The sequence below is a fragment of the Trichoderma reesei genome (assembly GCF_000167675.1).
Source record: "Trichoderma reesei QM6a unplaced genomic scaffold TRIREscaffold_9, whole genome shotgun sequence".
Lineage (NCBI taxonomy): Eukaryota > Fungi > Ascomycota > Sordariomycetes > Hypocreales > Hypocreaceae > Trichoderma > Trichoderma reesei.
Window position 1 is genome coordinate 631,054 of NW_006711156.1, and position 18,500 is coordinate 649,553.

At 55.1% G+C, this 18,500-nt stretch overlaps 6 protein-coding genes across 6 annotated transcripts; 4 read left to right on the forward strand and 2 right to left on the reverse strand.

Annotated features, from left to right (window-relative positions):
* Positions 1-1,384: 1,384 nt before the first annotated feature.
* acl2 (beta subunit of ATP citrate lyase) lies at positions 1,385-4,026 on the forward strand. Its single transcript, XM_006965285.1, has 3 exons — positions 1,385-1,469; positions 1,691-2,201; positions 2,697-4,026. The coding sequence occupies exons 2-3, from the start codon at positions 1,761-1,763 to the stop codon at positions 3,717-3,719; spliced, it is 1,464 nt and encodes a 487-aa protein (XP_006965347.1). The 5' UTR covers positions 1,385-1,469; positions 1,691-1,760; the 3' UTR covers positions 3,720-4,026.
* A 4,314-nt stretch (positions 4,027-8,340) lies between these two features.
* On the reverse strand, positions 8,341-9,847 carry TRIREDRAFT_77942 (glycoside hydrolase family 72; the record flags this gene model as incomplete). Its single annotated transcript, XM_006965422.1, has 2 exons — positions 8,341-9,474; positions 9,545-9,847. 2 exons carry the CDS (start codon positions 9,845-9,847, stop codon positions 8,341-8,343), a joined length of 1,437 nt encoding a protein of 478 aa, XP_006965484.1.
* A 2,700-nt stretch (positions 9,848-12,547) lies between these two features.
* On the forward strand, positions 12,548-13,429 carry TRIREDRAFT_107402 (uncharacterized protein; the record flags this gene model as incomplete). Its single annotated transcript, XM_006965286.1, has 3 exons — positions 12,548-12,557; positions 12,654-13,000; positions 13,172-13,429. 3 exons carry the CDS (start codon positions 12,548-12,550, stop codon positions 13,427-13,429), a joined length of 615 nt encoding a protein of 204 aa, XP_006965348.1.
* A 186-nt stretch (positions 13,430-13,615) lies between these two features.
* TRIREDRAFT_22314 (uncharacterized protein) lies at positions 13,616-15,478 on the reverse strand. Its single transcript, XM_006965169.1, has 3 exons — positions 15,224-15,478; positions 14,585-15,147; positions 13,616-14,524 (listed from the first exon to the last, which is right to left on the reverse strand). The coding sequence occupies exons 1-3, from the start codon at positions 15,336-15,338 to the stop codon at positions 14,189-14,191; spliced, it is 1,014 nt and encodes a 337-aa protein (XP_006965231.1). The 5' UTR covers positions 15,339-15,478; the 3' UTR covers positions 13,616-14,188.
* Positions 15,479-16,147: 669 nt separating this feature from the next.
* Positions 16,148-16,589, forward strand: TRIREDRAFT_61804 (uncharacterized protein; the record flags this gene model as incomplete). The annotated part of the gene is made up of 2 exons (XM_006965287.1): positions 16,148-16,475; positions 16,540-16,589. 2 exons carry the CDS (start codon positions 16,148-16,150, stop codon positions 16,587-16,589), a joined length of 378 nt encoding a protein of 125 aa, XP_006965349.1.
* Positions 16,590-17,179: 590 nt separating this feature from the next.
* Positions 17,180-18,260, forward strand: TRIREDRAFT_61570 (meiotic recombination protein; the record flags this gene model as incomplete). Its single annotated transcript, XM_006965288.1, has 3 exons — positions 17,180-17,216; positions 17,274-17,819; positions 17,890-18,260. Coding segments are annotated over 3 exons (954 nt in total), but the record flags the coding sequence as incomplete, so codon positions are not given.
* Positions 18,261-18,500: the final 240 nt, after the last annotated feature.

Sequence of the window (18,500 nt, forward strand, 5' to 3'; positions counted from 1 at the left end):
TTGGAACGGCCGCAATCTGTGCTCGTGCCCACGATCACGATGCCTCCCTCCTCGCCTCCTCGTTGCCCTGGCGAGAACCAGGGGATCCAGGCCTTGCCTCTCAATGTCCCTCCTGTCAACAAGCCCTCATTCATTCCGCGCATTGGGTCGTATCCGGCGCCCAGGACAGCGAGTGCCGCTAGCAGGGCATCGTCCGGCAGTCGAAAGATTGTCCCTCATCCGTCCACTTCTCTTGCTCGCGTCTGGGTGCTGCTGCTAGTGATGGCCAAGTGCAGATGGAGGGGCAATGGCTCGCTGATGGTGGGGTTGGTGGCTGACTGGTTGCGTCCTGGTCCCCTGCCCGCCCAACGGCCCACTGCGCAGAACGGGTACGAATACGTCTGGCTGTACATACGTATGTACTTGTGCCTGAGCCAGCGGTGCCGGTGCTGTGATCGCGGCACTTTAGCGCAGGAGACCCTCAGCCTTGTCCCATTGGGGTGCTGGACATGGCGCGCCTCCAGGCTTCTGTGCAGCGAGATGCGTCTTTGTTGGGCGCTGCCGCAGCTCCCACGCATGTCCAGGTATTCAATCGTATGTACTTGAAGTGTGGTGCCAGAGCAACGAAAGCAGAGCAGCCAAATGCCCGAGACAAGGAGGGGTCAGATTGTCCGAATTCGTAGGCATGTCTAGGACTCCAGAGTGACACAGGTCCAGATAAGCCGTATCGCAGAATCACGCGCAATTCCTTTCGGCGCCGCAACAATACTCCGTTGAAGATGATGAGCCAGGAACTGCGATCCCGAGACCCTTGCATGGTCTCACGCCGCGTTGGACCGGTAGAAACAGAACACAATTCTCCGCTGGTCGAGCCACTGCTGCCTTGCCCTTGCAAATTGGCGTACTCGTACTTTGTCGTGTAATGGTGTTCCGATCGATATTCGTCGAGAGGGAACGCGAAAAAAAAAAAACGATTGAGAAAAAGGGCGGTCCACTTGGGCCTTCTCAACAATCGGACTGGTTGCTGCAAGTACCGGTACGCCAGCCGCTGGCGAACCGCACGCAGATGTCGCTGCCCCAATGCTTTTCGCTCCCTTGTCGCCTGCCGAATCAGCACCCGGTACCGGCCGCCTTTGGCACGCGCCACATGCCCCCTTTCGGCCCTAGCACCGCCTGCAGGCCCTTAGCGGCGAGTGCCCTGACCGCCCCTCCCAAAAGTCGCACCCCCGAACCTGGTGCTCGTCTGGTCTGGTGCAGTGGCCTCGCACCTCACGGCAGCAGCTCCCTGACCCCTCAACCCCCCTCCTTCGCAGCTGGCCACCGTGGAGCTTCTGCCGCATTTCTGAAAGGCTGAAAGTCATCCTCTCTCCTGCCATCCGCCCTCTTCGTCCGCCAGGCTCGTTTTCCCTTTTCCCTCTCCTTCGTCAGATATCCAGCTTTTCTTGCCATTGCAATTGCAAAGTCTCCGTCGCTCCAGTTTCTTCGCAGCGGTAGGTGTGAATGACTGCCCCTCTTCGAGATCAGGAATAGCTTCGGGTGCTGGAACTTTTCGCATCGTGTCGTCTGCTGTCGTCGCTGCTCGTCTGCAACGGCCTCGCGAGCAAGTCGGTGCCCAAGCTTGTCTCCGTTGCGTATGCACTCCTTGTGCCGCAATTGGGTCGTTCCTTGTCCATTGTCGTGCCTCGCAACACTCTGCTGACGACATAAAAAGACCAGACTCTTCTTGCCTCCGAATTCATCCTCCTCTTTCTTCTCCCTCGCCGTAGGCACAGTCCATCAAAATGTCCGCCAAAGCAATCTTCGAAGCCGATGGCAAGGCCATTCTCAACTACCACCTGACCCGCGCTCCCGTCATCAAGCCGAGTCCTCTCCCCGCGCCCACCACTCACAACCCTCCCAGCAGACTCGCCTCACTGCATTTCCCTGAGGATGCCGCCGTTGAGGATGTTCTGAACCAGGCTGAGGTCACCTACCCCTGGCTGCTCCAGTCCGGTGCCAAGTTCGTTGCGAAGCCCGATCAGCTCATCAAGCGACGAGGCAAGAGCGGTCTGCTGGCTCTCAACAAGACCTGGGCTGAGGCCAGGGCTTGGGTTGCTGAGCGCGCTGGTAAGGAGCAGAAGGTCGAGCACACAGTTGGCGTTCTGCGTCAGTTCCTGGTCGAGCCCTTCGTTCCTCACCCTCAAGACACCGAGTACTACATCAACATCAACTCAGTCCGTGATGTGAGTAAAAGCCCCTTTATTTCTTTCTCTCTCTCTCTCTCCCTCTCCCTCTCCCTCTCATCGTATTTCGTGTGTTGGTTTCATGCAGAAACGAAGCAAGTGCTTCACGTGTCGAAGCAGGACATGCTGGTGACTGGGGAGGCAAGTGCCTTTGCCTTTGCCAAGTGTCACAGAAAAAGAGGGAACAAAAAGAGGATTCGACCAGAAACTTGAAAAGGGCTGGGTCCGGTGTTGTCCGGGGGAAAGAAGCGGTTTCCCTTTATATGGCTGAGGCGCTTGTTTGTCGGTCTGAAAATTGCTGCCGTAACGTGCCGAAGCAACAGGCCGGGCGGACGAACGGATGTCACAACAGAGAGGGTCCCGGGCACGACCTAGCTCGAACCCCCTGTCCGCCCGATTACACCCCAACATCTGCCTTTCAGCCACAGCATCTCATCTCAGATCTACATCTCGTTGCATTGTACAAGCTCTCATCGCTGACCTTTATCTTTGCAGGGTGACTGGATCCTCTTCACTCACGAGGGTGGTGTCGATGTCGGTGATGTCGACGCCAAGGCTGAGAAGCTCCTGATCCCCGTCGACCTCTCAGAGTACCCTTCCAACGAGGAGATTGCCGCTACCCTCCTCAAGAAGGTTCCCTCTGGTCTTCACAATGTCCTGGTTGACTTCATCACCCGGCTGTATGCCGTCTACGTGGACTGCCAGTTCACTTACCTCGAGATCAACCCGCTGGTCGTGATCCCCAACGAGGACAAGACCTCGGCTGAGGTTCACTTCCTGGATCTTGCTGCCAAGCTTGACCAGACGGCAGACTTTGAGTGCGGTGTCAAGTGGGCTATTGCCCGATCTCCCGCTGCCCTTGGCCTTACCAACGTGGCTGGCAGCGACAAGATCAGCATTGATGCTGGCCCCCCGATTGAGTTCCCTGCCCCCTTCGGCCGTGAGCTCTCCAAGGAGGAGGCCTTCATCGCCGAGCTGGATGCCAAGACGGGTGCTTCTCTGAAGCTTACCGTCCTGAACCCTGCTGGCCGCATCTGGACGCTGGTTGCCGGTGGTGGTGCTTCCGTCGTGTACGCCGATGCCATTGCCTCAGCAGGCTTTGCTGACGAGCTGGCCAACTACGGTGAATACTCGGGTGCTCCCACCGAGTCCCAGACCTACCACTACGCCCGCACGGTCCTGGACCTGATGCTGCGTGCCCCCATGGCCGAGCAGGGCAAGGTCCTCTTCATTGGTGGTGGCATTGCCAACTTCACCAACGTTGCCAGCACCTTCAAGGGCGTCATCCGCGCCCTCCGTGACTTTGCTCCCCAGCTGATCGAGCACAACGTGCAGATCTGGGTGCGCCGTGCCGGCCCCAACTACCAGGAGGGTCTGAAGAACATGCGGGCCGCCACCCAGGAGCTCGGCCTCAACGCCAAGATCTTCGGTCCCGAGATGCACGTCTCGGGTATCGTCCCTCTGGCTCTCATCCCCGGCAAGTGGGAGAGCAGCAATATCGAGGAGTTCAAGGCTTAAATGGGGTTAGGGGAAAAAAATTCACGGGGTTTATTCAGGATCGTGCTACGGACAATGATATAGCTACCCATCAGCTCAAAGTGTTATTGTTGCGTCTTTTTGTATTTTGCAATCTAGAACGGATGGTGGGGTAAAGATTAATTGTTTTTTGCTGGCCAAGAGAAGGCCTTTGCAGACGAAGGGAAAAGTGGAAGAAAGCAACGGCTACCTTAGGCAAAGGGAGCGTCGATGTCCGCAGTACCTCAGGTACGTGAGGAGACGACATTGAACGACACAGACATGATAATACAAACTCAATTTGACCAACACCTTCTGTGCCTACATGCTTGATACCTTACCTTGTGTAATTTAGCCGATTCGATCTAGAAGACGACGCCCGTATTCCTGTCAAACCGTGGCATTCGAGCAGGTGACGTCAAGCCAAGAGAAGGCAGCAGGCACTAATGTAGGTCAATACGAGAATCGAGCCAGATGACAGACGTGCCACTCCAGAGAGGAGGTCCTAGATAATCGATAGAGGGACTATGATGAGTGTGTAACGAGGGCAAGGTGGGAGGACCACAAGACTCTATACTCCGTAGGTACTCTGTAGTTTGTGCTCTCACTGGCATCACAGAGGTACGCTTGTAGTACAGTAGTAGTAGCACATCTGCGGATCATCCTGCAGTGCGGAGACGAACAGGAACCTGGGGGATCCTGATATTCTCATTTACTCGTCCTCTATCGGGACCGAATCCTCCCGGTTGACTTTGTTCTCCCAATACGTGCGTGCTGTCACTTGCAAGAGCTCCGGACCTCAGGGGAGTCCCTCAGAGAGCACAGGAACATGTACAGTAACTTGAACAATATTAAATAAGCACCTGGGAACCTAGTAGTGGATTCGATCATGGCATCAGCAGTACATACAGCCTTTGCCTTGCCTCTCTCGTCTGCGAAGGAAGCTCAGAACAGAGCCGTGCAAGCCATCACCTACTACCCCTCTTCCCCATGATCCTCCTGCTCCTCTGCTCCTCCTCAGTCCCGGTTACCATTTTGGACCGCAATTGTCCAAATTGTTCTGTGGTAGGTCCGCCACGCGTGTGTGTTGCTCGAATCCCTCCGGTGATGGTGATGTGATGTAAGTTCAGCTCACTACCACCCTCCCCGGAATGTCTGGATTCAATGCAACAATCTGATTTGATTAGAGATGGGGTGGGGGAAAAGAGACGGACGAGAAGGACAAAACGACCTGCTTTCGGAGGCGCTGGTTTACGCCCCCTCCAGAGGAACTAGGCCGAGAACAACGAAGGACAATCTAGTACCTAAGGTAGTAGTAGGTAGGTAAGGTCAGGACAGCGCGTGAGGTGAAACCGGGCAAGATGGATACTAGGTACCTACCTTAGGTAATGGGAGTTTGTAAGGTAGGTAGGTAGGCTACACAAGTCCGCTATGGCAACTACTACTTACCTACCTATGTACTCCTGCCCATGGCCTGTCCTCATCGGTTGCCTTTTGTGCTTTGCAGCAGCGGTTTGGTTTTCAGTGCTGGAAGGGGCTGGACTGGACTGGACTGGGCTGGGCTCTCGATCCCCCCCATCCATACTTGAGTGATACCTTGCACAACCGATCGAATTCAACTCACGGCGTCTAGGCCCTCTTGTCGCCGCTCCGTCAGTGATACAGGTACTATCCATTCCGCCCCAGTGCCTCCTGACGTGCCGGGCTACCACCTCATGCAATGGAACTCTGTGCTGCCTCCTGCTTTGCTTCCCTGTCGGGCTTTGTTGCCTCTTGACGAATGGCTTTCCCTGTCCGAGTTGCACCCTCAGCTGAGCGCGTGACGCGGCTGCCGATGTGATCAATCAGTCAACGCAGCGACCCTGCGGCTCGCTCTTTCCAGAACAGCTCTCTCTGCCAGCTTTTGGTAAGAGTCCACGGAGAGAGAGAGAGAGACGGGGGTAAAGAGGGAAAGAGAGAGAGACAAACCTGGAAAAGTTCGTGACAGGGTTGCTGCTGCTGCTGCAGCACTCTCGCGAGTTCCTTGCCCGGTCGTTATCTTATCCAGTACCGCCCCCTCCTCGGACCATCCCTCGTTGTCTGGCCTCGTGCCTGCCCATCCCATCCCATCCCGCTTGGTCCTGCCGTGTCCATGCCTGTGTTGCCGGATCCGGAGGTGTGGCAGGTGCGGCTGTCCTTTCTCTGACTATTTCTCTTTATTTCTTTTTTCTTTTTCTTTCAATTTGCGTGAGTCCATCGCGGGCTGTTTCTCCCTGCTTTGCTGCTTGATGGCCGAGCTTCCCCCCCCCCCCCCCCCCACCTCTCACTCTCTCTTCTGTATCCCCATGTCCAATCGCAACCAATATGGCTTCTCGTAACTGACAGGGACTTCCTTGGTGGTTTTCATAGTGCCCACGAATGGCGTCAGTCTCGGATCATAAGGTGTCTGTGCCTACCGTACTAGTAGCGCCCGTGTATAAAACGGCGGTCGGGAGTCATTGGTGACAGCTACACTAATGCCTACAGTAGGTAGCTCGATACCAGCTTCTCGGCTTCCTCCCATCACAGTCTTCGAAAGCTCTCGCTCTTCTCTTGCTCTTCCTCTCTCTTTTGCTTCCCCCCACCCCCCAGAGTCCCGCTTCTCGTCCCTTTCTTTGCCTTCTTTGTCAGACTTCCTGCGTTGACGTGCCCCATATAGGCACCTCAGGGACCACAGCAAGCGCCAACCCAAACCCGCACTTGATTACAAGCAGCAGCAGCAGCAGCAGCGCCCACACCACCTTCAGCAAGGCCCTTTTTCGATCAACGAGACCCCGGAAACTGTGCAATACCCAGCTAAGCTATCAAAGGCCCCAGGGGAGGGGAAATCTCGCGCTGTCCCGCCCAAGCCCCCTTTATATATTACCTTACCAGCTCTGCCCTTCTATACGATCAACAACATCTTCTCCTTTTTCCCAATTACTCGCTGCTCTCCTGTCACGTCAATCACTCTTCCTACCTACCTTACCTAGGAAGAAACATCGATCTACGTCGGCACAAAGTCTAAACCCCACCCCCACCCTCGTCTCTGCGAACCGAGCCGAACCTGTCAAGAAACGCACGTCATTCTTGCCGGCAACTTATATAAGCCGCCACGCCCGCTGTGCAACAACGTGCTTCCCGTCCAAACTTGCCTACGTCAGAACAAAGCCCAAAGGAGGCGCCCTTCCCGAGAGAAGAATCAGTTGCTCTAGGAGAGAGAGAGAGCGCGCAAGGCGCAAGCCGATTGTGTGTGTGTGTGTGTGTGTTTTTTCACAGCACAAACCGCAGTCCCATTCTTGTTTCCCCCCCGTCGGGGACTGAGCTGGCACACGTGGGTGCAGAATCTCCACTGCTGGTGCATCTCAAGGTGTGTGTGGATTTCATCCATTGCTCCGTCGTTGCTGCATGCCCTTTTGGGCTTCAGGTGCGCTGTCGTTGGGACAGGCCAGTTACTCTTATCCTATCTTTGCAATTCCCCCTTCTAGAAGGCCTCTCCACCATTGATATCTTGCCTGTGTCTTTTAGTAACCCATTGTCACAGACCAGATATTCCCTAAGGGGTAGGTGACAACAATCAAGCCAAGCCAAGCCAACCACGGCCAACAAAATCATCACTTTTCAGTCTTGCACACAATTCGCGGAGTAAGTACAAAATAAAACAGAAAAAGAACCAAGGGAAAGAAAAAAAGCATGGCTCAACTCCTCGAACCGTCGACTCCCGTCGATAACTGCTGCATCGGCTGCTGCAAGGCCGCCGACTTTGGCACCCACGACTACTGCCTCCCCTGCGAGACCAACCCTTCGTGCACCTCCAGCTACAAGACCAAGGACGAGGAGCCGCCGAAGGGAGGTGGTGATTCCCAGGACAAGGGCCGCAGGAACTGATATGGCGCTGCTCTGCTGATGTTAGAGAGACTTTGGTTGGCGTGGAGCAGTATCTAGGTACCTACCTACTTTAGTCCAGGATGCAACGTGTCGGGAGGCTCACGAGGGAGCTATTATACAGTACTATGGCAGAATGGCACAGAAGAAAACGAGGATATTGACCTATGATCTTTGCTCGGGAGGGGCGGGCCTCCCTTTCCTTACCAACCTACCTAGGTACGCGCGCTTGCCGCTACACACGAAGCTACCTCTATAGGTATGCAGCACAAGTCCCGGCATTGGGAGTTTGGGAGTACATACATGAGAATGTTCAGCAGTACTGCGCATGTTTGCAGTTATCAATCCCGCAGCGTAGCTTTTGAATCTTTGCTTTTTCTTCTTTTTCCGCTTTCCGAATCTTTGGACACGACAGTTAGCGAGAACATGTACAATTGTCGAGAGCAGAGTCAACAGAATTCCAATGAATCAATCAATCAATCATCATCATGGCTGAGCTAAACGGGATATCTAAAGGACCAACGCAGAATGAGAAAGCCATGTACTAGGTAGTATATCTACATTAAGAAGAAGGAGAAATTGGGAAGCAACTTCATTAACGTTTCTCGAGAATCACCCCCATCATCTTCCTTCTTGAACAGTACAAGCAAGGTACGTACTAAAAAGATTTCCCAAACAATCACCTCAGGCACCAACACACGCTTTCCTCATCTCCATCTTCCCAACTTGGACCCTCCCTCCTTTAAATGAAGAGCATGGCCACCAGAGGCAGGGCCAGCACAATCGAAGCAGGGCGCATCCAGGCAGCGGCGCTGTCCTTATCCTTGCTGTCGCTCTTAGACGCACTGCTAGTGGAGGAGTCCTTGTCGCCGGAGCCCGTCTCGGCCGAGTTCTTGCCGCTCCAGTTGGTCTCGTCATCGCTCAGGGGGACGACCTTGAGGTTCGTAATCTTGTTGCCGTCGGCGTCGTTGACGTTGAGCTTGACGCTCCAGTCAGAGATCTTGACGAGCGAGCCGCTGGGCTTGTTCTTGATGCCGTTGTCGATGAGGCCCTGGACGCCAGGGGGAGGCACGGGAAGGGTAAAGTTGCTGTCAAAGCCCTTGACCTGGATCAGCTTGGAGGAGCACTTGGGCGCGGCGGGGGCCTTGCCGCTGGCCTTTTGCGACTGGACCTTCTCCCAGTCAATCTTGGCCAGCTGGGCCTTGAGGCGGTTGTAGTCGCCGGTGATCTGCAGCGTGTCGCCGGTGATGTTGACCAGGCCGTAGTGGTTCTCCTCCTCGGTGTACTCGTACACGACGCCGCCGGAGAAGACGGGGGTCATGTCGGAGCCGTAGATGGCCTGGGTCTCGTTCCAGTAGCGCGGCATGGGCGTGTTGCAGCCGTACTCGCTGAAGAAGACGGGGATGGACGTGTTCTTGAAGTTGTCCGTCAGGACGTCATAGGAGGAGCTCTCGTACGTGGCGTCGGGGCCGCACCAGCTGTACGAGTTGATGGCGAAGACGTCGGCGCGGCTCATGTCGCCGTCGTCGCCGGACTCGGAGCACTGCATGTAGTTCCAGGTGTCCCAGAGGACCTCGCGGACATCGGCGGCCGAGTAGCCGACGGGGATCTGGCGCTTGATGTTCTTCTTGATGTAGTTCTTCAGGTCGCGCGTGACGGCGCGCAGATAGGGAGGCACGAACTGGGCCGTGGGCACATCGTTGATGACCTCGTTGCCGGAGAAGTACATGAGGGTGTTGGGGTAGTTGCTGAAGGCCTCGGCAATGGCAAAGGTGCGGTTGGAGTAGGCCTCGTAGTAGCTCGTCCAGGGCTCGAACGAGGTGATAGCTTCGCCGACCAGGGGAGAGTTGACATCCAGGATCATGTACATGCCAGCCTGGGTGGAGGTTAGTGGACGTGGTACGTTTTATGCTGACACGGGGGCTTGAAGGAGCACGGAAACATACGGCGTTGAAGATACTGGCGCATTGGTCGTGGTTCAGGTTAGGGTCCAGGTTGTACACGCGGATAGCGTTGACGCCCATGACCTGCAGGAGGGCAGCGTCACGCATGCAGGTGTCGGGGTCGCTGAGAGGATCCTTGCCCTTCTTAGGGTTGTATCCTGCACTGCCGCCGGGCTGGTAGGCAACGCCGACGAGCTGGAACTTGTTGCCGTTGGCGTCGACAAAGTCGGTTCCCTTGATGGAGAGGGGCTTGACGGCACCCACGGCGGTGGCGGCCAGGGCCACGAGAGCAGTTTGCATCTGCATGGAGTCAAGTCAGTCAGTAAACGTCTCGAGTGAAATGCAAAGGTAGGTAGTGGCTAGAAGCATTCAAAGGAGCTGGGAATCGAGGAGCTGTCATCGTATGAAGCGCTCCATGGGTTTCTTCGGTGAGCCACCCGTGGGGAAAGGTGTCAACTCACAAGCATGATTAGGACGGTCGATGGTGATGATGATTCCTAGGTAATTCTGCAGGGTGAAAGATTAAAGGTGTACGTTCCAGACAAACAGTCGTCTATCAGGCACTTCCAAAAGAGTGAATGGCCACAAGAGCAAGCAACGAATGAGTGATTGCGAAGAGACACGCGGGAGGAAAGAAGCAACGGCAACTCGAGGTTTCTGCAGGACAAAAGAGTGAACTGGAAGCAGCGACAAAAATCGAAGCTCTTCCCACGACCCGAAGATCTCTTCAAGGTCAAAAACGGAGAGGTTGGAAAAGAGCGGGAAGCGTGTCTCTTGCGTGATGCTGTGGAAGGAAGGGGACTCTGGAATTGCTGTGGGTGGCGGGCGCGGGCCAGTACAAGTACAAGTAGACGCAACAGCAAAATGCAGCCCTGGCGCGGTATTCCAGGGAACATCCAACCTGGGCCAGGGCGAGCAAGAAAAGGGTTTCCAGGTTGCGGCCAATGGCAATACGAGCAGGACCCTTTGCATGGCCCAGGAGGGGACCTGGGCGGTGCTCCAGCGCTGGGTCCAGGGGTCGCGGGGGGGCTCCAGCTGCTAGTGGCCTGGACGAGGTGCCTGGAGGGGGCCTCGAGACCGCTGGATGGGCGCCTGCAAGCCTGGCAGCTGCTTGCTGGGCGCCTTTGACGGCACCATGTCGCAGCGCTAGCGGCGGTAGGCCAGGAACGGGCGGGGCCCCGCTGCAAAGGCTTAGAAGGGTCTGAGATTGGTGCTGCAGATCGCGAGGCCTTATAGGTACCTTATGGTCGTGAGGAGGCAGCGGTTGATGCTCTTTTGGTGTTTCTGCATGGAAGAGTCGGCAACTGACTTGAGAAACTTGTAAGCCGGCAAGTGCGATACCATCCTACTAGGTAAAAGCTTGGCCAATATCTCGAGACCATCGCCGGTGCTTCACCATTACGATTACTCGACTCTACCAAGCCACTACCACCCGTATGCGATATTACTGCACCTCTGCCGAGGCCCGTCACCGTTTTATCGCCTCTTGGCCGCCCAGGTCCGCCATGCCGCATCATTACTCGTACCCTCAGTGCCCGGTCTCTCCTCCAAGCCATTCATACTCGTGCGCACAAGGGGTAAAAATGCTCCGTCCTCGCTAGACTCGTGACCCTTGACCTCCCGCTGCGCCGTCTCTGGGCAAAAGAAGCATACGAGAATCTAATGAAAAGCTTCTCTCTCCTCTCTTCCTCGTGTCCGGATCCGCTTCCCCCCCAAGCCGGTTCGCTCACACCGAACGAGTTGGGCTAAGCATACAAACACCAACGAAACCCCGGCTTACTGGTTCCCCGTTCGAGCAGGTAGACTCGGGCAGTTAGACACAGGAGTACTTGAGTCGGGGAATTGCTCGTATAAGTGGTTGTTAATGCCGCCGCAGTCCAGCCAGTTTCATGTACAGACTACTTCGACAGCTACCACCCCCTCTCGTGCCCACGCTACCACGTTTCTGCGATTAACAACGAAGTAACCCCGGTATTGTTGCTTGCGACAGTAGCTATTACAAGCAGCATGCACAATAAAATGATGCCCAGACCTGGCGTGCTTGGCCAACGGAGCTGCATGTATGTTTGTCCTGGGTAGGTAGTTGGTAGAATTGCTCGTATCTGGGGTTGCGATGAGCACAGTAGGTAGGTAGAGCAAGAGGCTTTTTCGCATCTGCCCCATCTCACAACCTCCTCAATGATCGCATTGCAGCCTCGCTCGCATAAGCAAAATATCAACGGGAAGCCGTGTATCCGACGACTTCTCACCAAGGGGCACCAGTACCATTCAATCTCATGCGCACGGCCAGAGAACTGCAAGGGACATGGCAGGCGACTCGCCCACCTCTGTCAAAGCGACTCTTTGACGTGGTATGACCTATTCCAAGGAAATCTCGCTCTTCTTCTTATTCTCTCTTCTCAACGGCTAGCCGCCTTCACACCTCCCCAGAATGTCGCTTCCCAAGCGCAGCACGAGAAATTAAAATGAAATAAGCAGAAGGGAAAAAAAAAGGGCAATTCTCATCTCATCCAGATGCTCCCCCCCCTGGCCCGTCCCAATATCCCTGAAGCTTTAGCACCGTTAGGGGTTAGCACAACGGCTTTCCAAAAGCAGCAAGCCCCCACCCATTGTCGTCTCTCTCTCTTCGGGGTAGGTAGCCCGCCGCTTGATTGGCCCGGCACTCCCACCCACGCTAACTCACCGCCTGCTTACTACTACATGTTTCGTCTCATTCATGAACCATTCTGTTTTCTGCCGCCTAGCCTTGTGTGCTACCATTGGTCAGGCTGTGGTCCAGTCTTTTTTTCTTCTTTTGGGTGTTGTGGTTCCGAGATTCATCCCGCGATCTTCTGCTTCACCGTTGATGACTTCGTGCCCCTCCACGATCTGCTCTTTTCGCGACCACCCCATCTGGCGGCCTTTTTTTATCTTCATATGCCTCCCCGCCTGCCAGCGATATCCTTATCAAACTGCCGCCCCATCTGCAAGCTCTCTAGACCCAAGCATCCCTTCTTTCTAAGCACAATGGCAACTCGTAAGACTCCGCCAACCATGACAACACATCCCCCCCCCTCCTCCCTTACCTCCCCAATGACAAACTAAAAACGGAGGGATGATGAAAACACACAAGAAACTGACATCAGCAACAACACCAAAAAAGCCCCTCCCGACCGCCGCCCCATCGTCGTCTCCGGGCCCTCGGGCGTCGGCAAGGGCACCCTCTACGGCATGCTCTTCGACCGCCATCCAGACACCTTCGCCCTCTCCGTCTCCCACACCACCCGCGCCCCGCGCCCCGGCGAGGTCGACGGCGTCCACTACCACTTCGTCTCCATGGAGGCCTTTGAGGACCTCATCGCCAAGGACGGCTTCGTCGAGAACGCAAAGTACGGCCGCAACAGATACGGCACCAGCAAGATGACCATTGAGGAGCAGACGAAAAAGGGCAAGGTCGTCGTGCTCGACATTGAGATGGAGGTACGGCACTTATGCACACAACAACAAAAAACACACGTCTCTTGCACCCGGCATGACCCCATGACCAGCCCTCGAGAACCTCTCTGCCCGATATCGCAGATCTCCCCTCCATCCAAGTTACAAAGCATAAGCGCAGCAGCAGAAGAAACTGACAGAGCATGTGGAAAATAGGGCGTCAAGCAAATCAAGCAGTCCGGCATCTCTGCCCGCTACATCTTCATCGCCCCGCCATCCATCGAAACCCTCGAGCAGCGCCTCCGCGGCCGCGGCACCGAGACGGAGCAGAGCATCCAGGAGAGACTCGCCCAGGCCCAGAAGGAGCTCGACTTCTCAAAGACACCCGGCGTTCACGACATCATCATCGTCAACGACGACCTCGAGTCGGCATACAAGAAGTTTGAGGAGTTTGTCTACAAGCCTCTGGAGTAGACTGCTAGACAACTTTGCAACCTTTCATGACAGCAAATACCCATCCAAAAGTCCCATTCTTCTTTATACATAGAAACGAGCATCGCGCGTCTATTTGGATACAATGTTTTCTGGGCTACTCAAAATCCCATACAGCCAAAAGAGGCAATAGTCACCAGACGCTCACGCAAAACAACAAGCAGGCTTCAACATCAAAGCAGCAGATAAATGCAAGATTAATCAACATATCATACTCTCTCTCTCTCTCTCTGCCTCCATCCACTGTGACGCGCCCCCTTCCTCGACGCGAATCAACTAACTGTAGGTATATGGAAAGTACAGGTGTGGGGATCTGATTAAAACGTAAGAAAATGGTCAAGGAAGGCTCCGATGATACTACTCGAGAAAAAAAGACAAATAAAATGCGCACAAAAAGGCCGCCGGCGATCCCCGTCGGGCCACTGAGCGGCTGACAGCGGCTATGGCGCATACCGCACTTATAACCGTTGCGCGACCAGTGTACGCGCCCAGTCGGCTTCGGATGCAAGTCGCCTCTCAACTCTTCACCTCTCGTGAGTTTGGTGAATACGAACAACGCCATCGTTGGATCGCACTGCAATGCGGCACCGTAAATCCATATGCCCCAGATGAGAACATGTAAATCCTTAAAACTGCGCGCACGACACCACCCACAAGAACATCACGAGATTGGCTGGCCACCGTACCGCTCGGAGACGCCATCGCTCCCCCAATCGAATTATCAAACACAGTGAGGAAAATTTAGTAGCCGTTCATGCCCATTCGCTGAGAGCCCCGGCTCATCTCTCGGTCGGCAGCAGGGCTGATCGGTCTGCTGGCAGCACCGCCACCGTGTGCGCTGCTCTCCTTCAGTGCAAGCAGCTGCTTGGCACGGAATGTCTCGTAGTGGATCTGGGAGGTGGTCTCGATAAGGTCCTGGAGATGGGTTCGGAGCAGGAAGTTCCGCAGGTAGACAAACTCGCAGTGGTTCTCGTCCTCGACGTTGATGACGCCCCAGCGGTTCTGGCGACCGCGGACCTGCTTGCCATTGACAATGATGTTCTTCTCAGAGCCAACAACCGCAAAAGGAACCAAGCTCTGCAGCGTAAGTGTTAGCCGTGATATCGTCCAAAAAAAGGTGTTGGTGTCAGTGCATACCTTGATCTGCTGGTTCAAAGCTCGCTCCTCGTCGTCAAACTCCTCATTATCGTACGGGAACATCTTGAGGTTGTGGAAGGCAAACTCGGCCTTGATACGCTCCTTGAACTCCATCCGCTCCTCAACAGTCAGGGTATCCGCCTTGGCAATGACGGGCACAACGTTGACGACATCGGACAGCTTCTTCAAGACGACGATATCGATGGGCTTGAGAGAGTGGCCGGAAGGCTGAATGAAGAACAGACAGCAGTGGATGCGCGTGTCGGGAATGTAACGCTCTCGCTGAGCGGTAAGCTCCTTTCGCAGGTACGCGGAGTGCTGGTCCTTGATGTACTTGACGATGGGATCCCAACAGCGGTCGTTGTTGACGAGGTCGCCGTAGCCAGGGGTATCAACAATGTTGAGCCTCAGACGGACACCGTTCTCCTCAATGAGGTGCGAGACACCCTGAATCTCGGTGGTGGAACGAATGGGCTCGTCGGGCTGCAGGCGGCCCTTTGAGTCGATGAGGTGCGAGGCGAAGATGGTGTTGATGAGCGTCGACTTGCCCAAGCCGGTCTGGCCTGCGTGTCGCAGTTAGTTTCCATCCACCTGGCCCCAACTGTTATGGGGTCGGTCGCAGCCGCGTGCGTCACTTACCAACGCAAATAACGTTGAACTGGAATCCGCGCTTCAGCAGCTTGCGCTCAATCTGCGAGGTGATGCTGTCGAAGCCGACGTGGCTGGCGGGCGTGATGGTGGAGGGAGTCGCCATTTTGCCTGCGCGATCAGAGACTAGACTGGGTCAAACGAATGAAGGGATGACGGATGCTGTAAGGAGCCTTGTTCCAAGAAAAGAAAGGTAAAAAGAGCGGGAGCTTTCAGCAGCAGACGCGTGAGAAACAGCAGACGCGAAGCCGGCAGTGACAAAGCGGGAACCTGAAGCTGGTGGGCGTGGAAACTGGAGGTTTGTGGAATTGAAGGCGCTGGCAGCGATCCTGGAGAAGGGGAACTTTTTGGACGGGCTGGCGGGTGGCTCCTGACTCTGACCTGCGTGGTTCCTGCTTGGCCAGGTAATAATAACTGCAATAATTTCGGCGTAGGGGCAGGAGCAGACCGGGGACACGAGAAAGGGGGGGATGGAAGGTGCCAGGGGTAGCAGTGCTGTCTGGAGCTGCTGATTGGCTGGGTGTGTGCGGAGGCTCCGCCGGGCTGCCATTGGTCCGTGTCGCTGCGGAAAAGTGGTGCTGTGCGAAGCCGCAATTGCGGTAAGGCGGTACTTCGCTTGGCGGTACCGGGGTACTTCGAATATGGGTGTTAAGATTTTGATGATTTCGATTTTCTCGAGAGGCGCATTGCCGACGAGCCACGACAGATCGAATCCCGCACCGAACCGCTGACGAGACGAGACAACGAACCGAGTCCGAGACATTGCAGTTGAACTGGCAACTCGCTGTACGACGTCATCTGTGCTGGGAAACAACTCTGGGGTTCTCCGTGCGCACAATCGAGTTTCTTTGCGCCAGTCGCATCACCCATAGACGACATACAACACCCACGAACGAGCAAATCACAATGGCAGCCATGGCCACCGCTTTCCTCCCCCGACTATCCTCACCTCTCGCCTTCTCCGTCTCTCGCTGGGCGAACTTCTACACTACACAATATACCCTCAAGTTTCTGCCGTCGCTATCAATCGCCATCCCCGGCGTCACAATCAACCTTCCTGGACTGCTGGGCGACATCTGGGAATCTGTGCTGCGGGCGGTGCCCAAGAACAAGGTCTCACATTCCAAGAAGCGATCAAGGCAGATGGCTGGAAAGGCGCTCAAGGATGTCAACCATTTGTGCAAATGTCCCGGTTGTGGAGAGGTTAAGAGGACGCATAGGCTATGCCAGAACTGCCTGGAAGGTATGGCTACGCAAAGACACCACATTGATGATTATACAAAGGCTAACAGGACGCTGCAATACAGAAATGAAGCAAATATGGCGCCAAGATTATCCTGCAAACAAGCCCTTCTAATTGATGGAGGCGTGATTAAAAACCGACATCTACATCACGGCCTGGATCTCACAATTCGGCCTGGCCAGACAAGCATACTGGTAGCACTCGCCTCAGCCGAGACTCTGTTTCACTATGTACTACTATTATGAGCATCAGGATAGAACGTGGGGTGGTGAAGAAGCGATATCCCAACCAACGAGATGATCAAAAGCAAAAATTTATGAACATGCATACAACTTGATCCGTTTCGTGTTAAGCCAAGTGATTTCTCCGCATGATGTTCGAGAAGATTGGATACATTTTTGTTGATGTTCCAAAGTCGAGCCTAATTGTTTAACATCACCTGCGTAGGTAGGTAGCTTTTCGCCAATTGATTGTCGGCATGTGTCAAATGAGAGGAACCCGCTTGCGTCGATGTTTTGCATCCCGCATATGACGCCGGAGTTGTAGCGCATCATCTAACCCCACCACCATCAAGCTGCAAACCACAGCCCAGCCAAAAACAACCACCATTGAGCAACAGCAGCTTGCTGGCAGGCAGCAATGGTAAGACCTTTATCAAGCCGAAAATTCATCTTATGAAAGGCTCAACTATCTGACATTTCTAGTCCAAACAATACCTGACCACCCACACGGTGGATGACGGTTTGTCGTCATCGTTTCTCTCTCACCGAGAGCTGAGCAGCTAATGCGAGATTCCAGCCCACATCACAGACATATTCTCACTGGCAGCAACGCCAAGGACACTCATCTCGGCCAGCGGCTCTTCGACGCTTCACGTCCACGACACCACTGATCCCTCGTTTCCCCTGCGGCAGTCCATCCCTAATGCCCACAAGCTAGGCTGCCACCATGTCTGCACATCACGCAACGGCCTGTACGCCGCCAGCGCTGGCTTCGGAGGCGAAGTCAAGATCTGGGAGCTGAACAAGGAGACTGGTGACTGGAACAGCGGCGGTGAAGTCACGGGTCCCACAGTCAAGCCTGGTGAAGTGTGGGCGATTGCTCTCAGCGAGGACGGAGGCTACCTGGCGAGCACCACAAACGACGGGAGGATCAATGTGTGGGATGTCGCGGACCAGAGCAAAGCCAAGATTCGCGAGTACGAGACGGGGAGCGCCGGCTCGGGCAGCTTTGGCATGTGCGTGGATCTCAGCAGAGACGGAAAGTTCACGGCCAGCGGACACCAGAACGGCTCAGTCTACGTGTTCAATAACGACACGGGAAGGATACTGTATTCCTTGTCCGGTAGGCTACATTTTCCCATCATTGAAACACAGGCTTTCCTCCGGATGTAAACGCTGATGTGACTTTGCAGGCCTTGCTAAGCCTGTCCGGGCCGTGGCAATATCGCCTGCCGGCAGCAGGGTGGCCGCAGCGGGCGATGCTGGCATCATCGCCATATACGATACAAAGCACGGCGAGCACGTCGGCAACCTGACTGGCCACTCGTCATGGATCACTTCACTGGACTGGAGCGACACGGGAGAATATCTGCTGAGCGGCTCGATGGATGGCAAGGTGAAGGTGTGGTCGATTGAGCGCGGCGTTTGTGTCGCGACGCACAGCGAGACGGACAAGGCGCTCTGGGCCGTTCGGTGGCTGCCCAAGACTGGACGCAGCGAGATGTTTTGCACAGCCGGCGCAAACAGGAGCATTTCATTCTACAGGGAGGCTACAGGCAGCTGAGAGGTTCGTTTTCAGACAGTTCAGAAAGCTATAGAAGGGATACGATACACAGTTGAAATTTGAGCTTCATGATGCTTCCTTCCATCCATCGCGAGCACGTGATTCAACGCTCAATGAGCTGCAAATCGATGAGGTCAATAACGGAAGGTACCTGAAGATGACAGCCACGTGACGTCGCTCCAGTCTCGCGTTGCCCCGCCAAAGCCTAGCGCCAGCTGAGCATCCCATCACCTCGTCATT

Coding starts and splice junctions, on each gene's coding strand:
- acl2 (XM_006965285.1), top strand. CDS start 1,761: ATGTCCGCCAAAGCAATCTTCGAAGCCGATGGCAAGGCCATTCTCAAC. Junction 2,202..2,696: donor ACATCAACTCAGTCCGTGAT/GTGAGTAAAAGC, acceptor TTATCTTTGCAG/GGTGACTGGATCCTCTTCAC.
- TRIREDRAFT_22314 (XM_006965169.1), bottom strand. CDS start 15,338: ATGGCGACTCCCTCCACCATCACGCCCGCCAGCCACGTCGGCTTCGAC. Junction 15,148..15,223: donor GTTCAACGTTATTTGCGTTG/GTAAGTGACGCA, acceptor TGCGACACGCAG/GCCAGACCGGCTTGGGCAAG. Junction 14,525..14,584: donor CTTTGAACCAGCAGATCAAG/GTATGCACTGAC, acceptor CTTACGCTGCAG/AGCTTGGTTCCTTTTGCGGT.